This window comes from Xiphophorus couchianus, chromosome 23 (genome assembly GCF_001444195.1).
Source record: "Xiphophorus couchianus chromosome 23, X_couchianus-1.0, whole genome shotgun sequence".
Classification (NCBI taxonomy): Eukaryota; Metazoa; Chordata; class Actinopteri; order Cyprinodontiformes; family Poeciliidae; genus Xiphophorus; species Xiphophorus couchianus.
In genome coordinates this window covers 13,279,224-13,286,711 of record NC_040250.1, presented here as the reverse complement: position 1 = coordinate 13,286,711, position 7,488 = coordinate 13,279,224, and the positions used below count along the sequence as shown (strand labels likewise).

The following is a 7,488-nucleotide window of genomic DNA, read 5'->3' as shown; positions in this document are numbered from 1 at the left end:
TGGCAAGTCATAAAGACAGTTTATTCTCATGTATTTAGCTATAGAAGAAGAAAATTACAGTTGAATGCTTAATGTTCAATTTTAAGGATTAGTTAGTCCTCTTGTCCTCTCCACAAACTGCTGGGAGAGGTGCAAGGACTGGATAGATAATTGGAAAAGCAGCCAAAGTTAGTGCGGAAGACACAGAACATTTATATAAGCATTAAAAGAACATAATTTGCAAAACTGTCTAAAATCCTCTTCTAAGAAAAAACCTAAAATTCCACCAAAGGTTAAGGACAAAGCTTCTTTTCTTTGTGTTGCTTGCCAGAGGGAGTGTAACAAACTACTAACTATGCAGAGTGCCAGCATTTCCTTGGTTCTCTATGTCATATTATCACTAAAAAACTTTTTTTTTCCTAAAACTCCCCCACCAAATTAATCAACTGGAGCATAAGACAAAGTTGTTCACAGGATCTGGATCATACCATGCTGCCATCATGCATGACTGCAACTTCTAACTATTCCAGTCAGGGTGGCCAATCTATGTCTGAATTGAAGGATCTTACATTAAACCGAACTTATCTTATTTGTACTGAAAAGAACTGAACAAAACCAAAATACACTAAATATACTAAATCAGATGTATTTAGACGTGTTCTGCGACTTTATGTATTTCAGTTTCTACACACTTGAGTCAAATAATCAGGTTGTTAGCAAGAATCTGGAGAACTTGGCTGCATACTGAGGAACTAATTCAGCCATTTGATTCATGTGTGTTGGTCCATGAAACGTTGCAGCAGCTTGAGAAATAAAGTTAAAGACTCTTCTATTAAACTAAACTATATGGTAGTGAACTATAAATTACTGAACTGGTCTGCAAGCTAAGCTGAGGTCATCTACGCTCTGATATATTAAGCTGAACTGAACTGTACTGTCCTGAAGTGAACTGAACCGAACCAAACCAAACCAAACTGAACTGAACTTACTGACATTTACTTGCATTCAACTGAACTGAACACTACTGAACTGAAACGAATAATGCTAACTTGAAACTGAATTGTGAACCGTTGAACATAGCTAAGTTAAAATTTACTAAACTGAATTGATCAGAACTAAACTGAACTGAACTTCACTGTGGGGAGCTGAACTTTGAACTAAATTATAATAAATGTAAGAGAGCAGTCAAGTACTGAAGTAAACATTATTCACTGAACTGATTTAAACCAAACTGAACTGTATCACTGTACCGAAAAGAGAAACTAATGTAACATGGAAAAGGAATCAGTTTAAAAACAGAGCAAATCCAAATTATTTGCTTTGGAGTGAATAATTACTGGATTGAATGCAGGTGAGAGAACGAGGAACAGAACAGGTGATCAGATGGCAAGCAGAGAAAAAACTCAGAAAAGCAAACAGAAATCATAATCAGATAAAGGAAATAATAATAAGTCAAAAAGAACAAGAAAAGAAGCAGCAATTATGAAAACAATCAAGGACCAAAAGATACAATTATTTAATATTACATATAAAAATCCAGAAAACATAATATATATATAAATATATACATATATGTGTGTGTATATGAAAATGGTGTAAAATCAAGAAGTATTGATAAAAATTAAATGCAGTCATAAAAAATTTAGATGAAATTATGTTTTGTGTCTGTTCCAGCTCTTGATCTCAGTTAGATGAAGCATGTCTTCATGTGGGCTGGGCAAAATTCATCCAATGACAGATTTTTAAAGCCCTGATGATAAGACATGTAAGGGTTTCTGCATTTCACCAAGATCACTGCAGACGGAGAAACTTCAGGGAGCGATTTCCTAACAACTCTCAGTCGGCCAACAGGAACCAGAGGTGAGTTTCTAAAGGAAGGGAGAGGACAGCTTCTGCTTCTGCTTACCCAATAGATAAATGTTTTTACAGCTTTGAGTTTAAAGGGAACAGCATCAGGAACCTAAAGTGTTGACTTCATAATAATTTCTAACTCTTTTAGAAACTATATCCAACTTAAGTTAAGAAAACTTACTTTCACATATGTTTATTTAACTCTTTATTGTTTAAACAGGCTTTATGTTGAGTATTTTTCATTGTGTTATTTTATCTTTTGTATTGGCTGAATCGTTATTTACTGGTTTTCTGTGCAGCATTTTGTGATAGTTTGACACAGTTTGAAGTCATCTGATGTGAACGGGCCCACGTTGTAACTCCGATTGGACTCGGTGGTTTTTGCTGATCTCATTTCTTTGAATTTTAAAGCTTGTGCCCTTCATTTGTAACATCATTTGCTACACTTTTCTTTTCTCATTGGTTTATGTGCAATGCTTCCTGTCCTATTTTCCAAGAAAATCTGGAAAAGTTCAGACATTTTGAATATTCAATGTCACTTCATGTTTATTGAGTCATTTGGGTTTCTTACAGTTAAATCAGTTTGCCAAAATGTCCTATTTTTTCAGGTGTTATGGATCAGGAAAGCCACCTGTCCTCAGAGGAAGAAGCTGGAGAACCTTCAGTCGTCATCGGTCTGGTTCTGCTACGGCTCCAGCATGCAGTCGTCCTGTGGTTCTCCAGGGCAAGACGCAGACTCCTGCAGGGGTTCACTGTGTTCTCCACGGTGCTTCTGCTCCTCTGGATCGCAACTTTTCTATACGGGACCTTCTACTACTCCTACATGCCCAAAGCGGCTTTTTCTGCACCGGTATACTACTACTACAGGTGGGTACGGTGGGTTTGGTGTGGCACAGAAAAGACACAAAAGACACAAGCTTTTTGTTGAAATTTCTTTTCTTATCACAGGACAAACTGTGAATCGCCATCATCTTTCTGGTGCTCTTATCCTGTGGCCAACGTCTCTTTGATGAGAAATGGGAAACATGTAAGTACACAAATTACCATCTATAGCATTTCTTGCAGTACCATCCAAAATTATTCGTACCTCTTGAAATTTTCCATATTTTGTTATGTGACAACCACAACCTTCAATGTATTTTAATGTTTTTTTTGTTTTGTGAAAATGCAACAAAAAGTAGTGAATAAATAGGAAGCAAACTGCACAGTGGTGCAGTCTACAGCGCTTGTTGTCTTGCATTAAAAAGGGCCTTGGGTTTGAATCCCAGCCTGGGGTCTTCCTGCATAGAGTTTGAATGTTTTGGTTCTGCTCAACTCTGGTTAACCCAAATAACATCTAGAACTTAAATAATTATTGATTTGTGGAATTTATCCTAAGATTATCAATCTCTTGCAGGCGCTGACATTTGGCCAGGTGTATCGGATGTATTTGCAGCTGGAGATGCCCGACTCACCAACCAATCATGAGGTGGGGATGTTCATGATCAAAACGACATGTTTCTCTCAGGATGGAGGCCAAGTGGCTTCCTCTGCTCGCACTGTAAGCTGCTCTCACTTCAATTTTTAAACACACTTTCTGCTTGAAAATTATCACTTTCTCTGGTGAATCTGAAAGCGCTGTATTTCTCAGGCAAGCCAGCTGCAGAAGGCCTCCAGCTCTCGCTTTGTGAGTACAGCACTGACGCGTAATAACAGAGCTAGATAAGTGCAGAGCTCTGCTGGGACAGACGGCGATCTCAGTGTATCACTCTGACTCTGACGCCACAGTGAATGTCACAGATAGGACGTATATAAACACTGACACTACAACCCATTCTTAAATGAAGTTTTCTAATGCCAACCAATGTCACTGAAGATTGTGCATAAATTCTTCAGTAACATTTTTAATTTCACGGATTAGCAATTGGTATTTTCTGAACTGATGTGTCTATAAAATCACAGATGCTGACATCTTTATCCTTTTTATCTCCAAAAGTTTGATTTAATTTCCCTGCATTATGGACTTTGACCTTGGATATGATAATTTAAAAAATGTTTAACTGTATTATACAAAGGATTCCAGTTGGTTTGAGGATTAGTAATAAATAATGTGCAGTGGAAAGGTTTTAAGACGTCCACAACTTTCTCTGTATTTTGCTTCCAACCAACCAGATTTTCTTATCTTTTAAAGAGGTGCTGATCAATAATTACAGGATTTCTCAAAGTCTTTCAAAACTTCATCCCTTTTCATTACTTGAATTCAAGAAAAGTGCATCAAGTAAAATTGCATAACAGTTTAACAAAGTGATACCCAGAGATGGATTTGATAAAAACCAGGCATACTATTTATGATCCACTGAAGGATGCGTCTCTCAAGACTGATGGTATTACTTTTGTCCTTCACTTCTCAATTCTCGTCATTTTTTTAAGCACTCGTTAGGAGGAAACTAAATTGTAAGTAATTGGTGAGGTTTAAAGTTTTCCGCATTCATTCTGGACGGCATCATGCGAGATAATCCCTGCATTCATTAAACTGATTATGTAACCCAATCAGCTTTGTTTGATTTTTATTGCTGGGCAAACAGATACTCCTTTACCACACACATTTACTGAGACCCCTGGTAGAAATGTGTAAAAAGTCTTAAAATTAATTCATCCTGTTCATGCAGCAGAAGAATCTCACACTGGACAATCTACTGTAATCCATAATTTGTGTTCATGTCTCTATTTAGTGTGGAGACAGTCTTTCTAATAAAATGTCTCCAAAGGTAAACTCACTATTTGAGAGTTGCAGCAAATTGCATCTTAAAATTTAACAAGTTCCTATAACAACCATAGGAGGATCTCGAACTGTTAGAGTGAAAAAAGCATTCTCCTCAAAGCAACTCGACTGGAGCTTTAAGAGAAGCTGTTTTCTTTAGTCAGACAGAATCCAAGCTGAATCTCATTTCACCCCTTTTTCTTTTTTGGTTCATGACTGAGTCCTTCTGCACAATGATTTAAAACTTTCCATCTTAGAGCTTTTTACACGTCTTTACCAGGGTTCTGATATATTTGTTAGCGCTTGTGCATAAATTGTGTTGTACCGCTGTGTTTAGGGAATGCTGCGGTACCGATCTGACCTGCTGAACACTCTGGGAACGCTCCTCTTACTCCCTGCCTTTCTGAGCGGAGCAGCCGAGCAGAAGCAGGTTGTACAGGTGGAGCTCTTCTCAGAGTTCACAGATGACCCAGTGAGTAATGGACAGATTTTTTTAAGTGGAGATATTTTTGCTTGAGAGAAGAGGATTTCTACAGTTTCTGTAAATGAACATGCTTCAGCGTGCTTCCTGTGTTTGTGGTCAGTACGCTCCATCGGTCATGGCTGCCATTGAGATCCTGTCTAGCAAAGTCCAGATCTACTCATCTCATCTGTTTGTGCACGCCCATTTCACTGGCTTGAGGTGAGATTGACAGCCAATGCATTCCTGCACAAAATCCTGCATTTCTGATGTTATACTTGAAAGAGTTTGGTTTGCAGCTGGTTGGATATAAACCAGCTGTAATGGGATTCACACCTTTGTAAAAGCTCCACTTTCATCCAATCAGTCTACTGACTCCTGCTGTCTCTTCCTCACTGTTGAATCACTTTAGATATTGTTTTTAATTTTGTGACTTCTTGGGTGAGTTGTTGATGAGCTCCTGGAGTAATTTTATTATACCGACAACTCCTGGGAAGGTTTACAACTGTTTCATGTTTTGTTTTTTTTCCATGTTTTATTCATTAGTGAATAAAACACAAATGAATGAAACATTTGGTCTTAGAAATGACCAGATCTACAAATAGTAGTTTCTTCAAAGGATGATGTGTTACTTTTAACCTACTTCTTGTTCCTGTCAGATAGGTTTTATTAAAGTGATTTCTTGATTCTAACTGTGAGCCAAAATTCACACAAGTAAAAAGGCTATAACTCAAAAAACATATTTAACATATTTTTTTTCCAAAAAATATGTTTACATCCTGATTTAACAAGGAGGGAAATTTCTTCTTCATATAAACCCAGGTTTGTTCAGTAGCTTTCTTTACCTTAATAAATGAAATTATTGTTTGAAATCTGAATTTTGTATTTATTCAGGTTATCCTTGTCTAATCTTTGCAACAGAAGGGTAAAAAGAGAAAACCCTTTTCACTGCTCCATAAATCCTTTCCAACCTCTATAATGATTAACACAAGGTGATCAGTTTTTCACCTCCCTCTTGGGGATCGATGCAGTAGACTGTAAACACTGATTGTTTTTTTTTTTTTTAAATCCTCTATTTATTTCTTTTTTGTCTCTTTTCTCAGATATTTGCTGTTCTACTACCCCGTCCTGTCAGCCCTTATAGGTGTTGCAACTAACTTCACCTTCCTCAGCTTCCTCTTCATCCTGAGCTACATGAGGCAGCTGAGGCTGCCTCAGAAACCAGAGCAGGTGAGAGGAAACTTTAAACCAGACAGAGTCGCAGGGCTGCAGCCTTGAAATATGTTGCTGTGTATTTTCTGTCATCTATCTCTGAGGTCCATCTTACAGATCACTACAGATGAACTCCAGCCACAGGATGAAAACGATCTCAGTGCAGGTGCAAAGAAATTCTATACTCTGGCACAAACACGAGTAGCTTTAATTTTCAGGCTGATCTTTACTGATGGCATAAATTCATCTGCAGATGCTGCGGAGCGGCTGGGTCCTCTGCAAACTGAACCCACAGACATGAGTGGGGAAGAGCGCCACCTGGAGCGTTCCAACACAGACATGCAGAACGGACAAACACTTAATCAGGGTGATATGAGCCAATCTGAGGCATCCTGAAGTGTTTATTGAAAGAAAACTAGTCTGGAGATTTAAGTAAAGGTATCAGAATTAAACACTAAACTTTAATTTGAAATGTTTTTTGGAAGACTCCGTTTCATGTACTCTGAATCCTGTGTACAGATTGCCTTGTAACTTCAGAACACTTTTTATGTTCTGAAGTTACTCTCTGTAATTAACTCATTTTTACCAATTGTGTTTTGTGAAATGAATTTGGAAATGAGAAAAAAAATCGAAATATTTAAAAAAATATTTAGAAAACAGTACCTAAACATTGTAATGTTTAAAATTATTTTCATATTCAACATTTTAGAGTTCCCTGCCAATATTTCAGCTCAAATAGGAAACCTGGAGACAAAGTATGGATGGTTGAGCCGATGGATGGATGAATTGATGGTTGGAGGAACAAATTAAAATGGATGGATAGATGGATGTATGGTTGACTTGATTTTCCTGAATGAAGGAACAAATTAAAATAGATGGGTGGATACATGTTTTGGCAAAACTAGACTGCATGAAATTGAGAAAGGAACTAGATTACAGTTTAAAAATATGAATATTTTTAATTCTCTGTTATCCCAAACCTATCCAGGTCGCACTAACTTTAAATCCCTTACCAGTGCAGGAACCCTGAGATATAACTAAACTTAAAGTGTTGCCTCAGTTTCCATGTTTTTGTTGCGTATCACAATAAAAAAGGTTTTACTGCAGAAAATTTTCTCTGTTTATCCTATTTGTTTTTCCAGTGAGTTTTTTGTGTTTTGTAGTTTTTTGTGCTTGGCCCTTTTCTACATACAACCTACAACATGAGCATAACGGCTCAAGGCAGAGCTCAGTACAACTTTAGCTA

The 7,488-nt window shown here is 37.3% G+C and overlaps 1 protein-coding gene across 1 annotated transcript; it reads left to right on the top strand.

The window, feature by feature from the left end:
• The first annotated feature begins 1,689 nt into the window (after nucleotides 1–1,689).
• On the top strand, nucleotides 1,690–7,348 carry LOC114139404 (seipin-like). Its single transcript, XM_028009338.1, has 10 exons — nucleotides 1,690–1,839; nucleotides 2,439–2,697; nucleotides 2,779–2,857; nucleotides 3,227–3,370; nucleotides 3,461–3,496; nucleotides 4,908–5,042; nucleotides 5,155–5,252; nucleotides 6,134–6,260; nucleotides 6,360–6,408; nucleotides 6,496–7,348. Exons 2-10 carry the CDS (start codon nucleotides 2,444–2,446, stop codon nucleotides 6,636–6,638), a joined length of 1,065 nt encoding a protein of 354 aa, XP_027865139.1. The 5' UTR covers nucleotides 1,690–1,839; nucleotides 2,439–2,443; the 3' UTR covers nucleotides 6,639–7,348.
• Nucleotides 7,349–7,488: the final 140 nt, after the last annotated feature.

Excerpts from the sequence above, each read along its gene's own strand:
- LOC114139404 (XM_028009338.1), top strand. The coding sequence starts at position 2,444 with ATGGATCAGGAAAGCCACCTGTCCTCAGAGGAAGAAGCTGGAGAACCT. Across the intron at positions 3,371-3,460 it reads TGGCTTCCTCTGCTCGCACT|GCAAGCCAGCTGCAGAAGGC; the intron begins GTAAGCTGCTCT and ends TGTATTTCTCAG. Across the intron at positions 6,409-6,495 it reads TGAAAACGATCTCAGTGCAG|ATGCTGCGGAGCGGCTGGGT; the intron begins GTGCAAAGAAAT and ends ATTCATCTGCAG.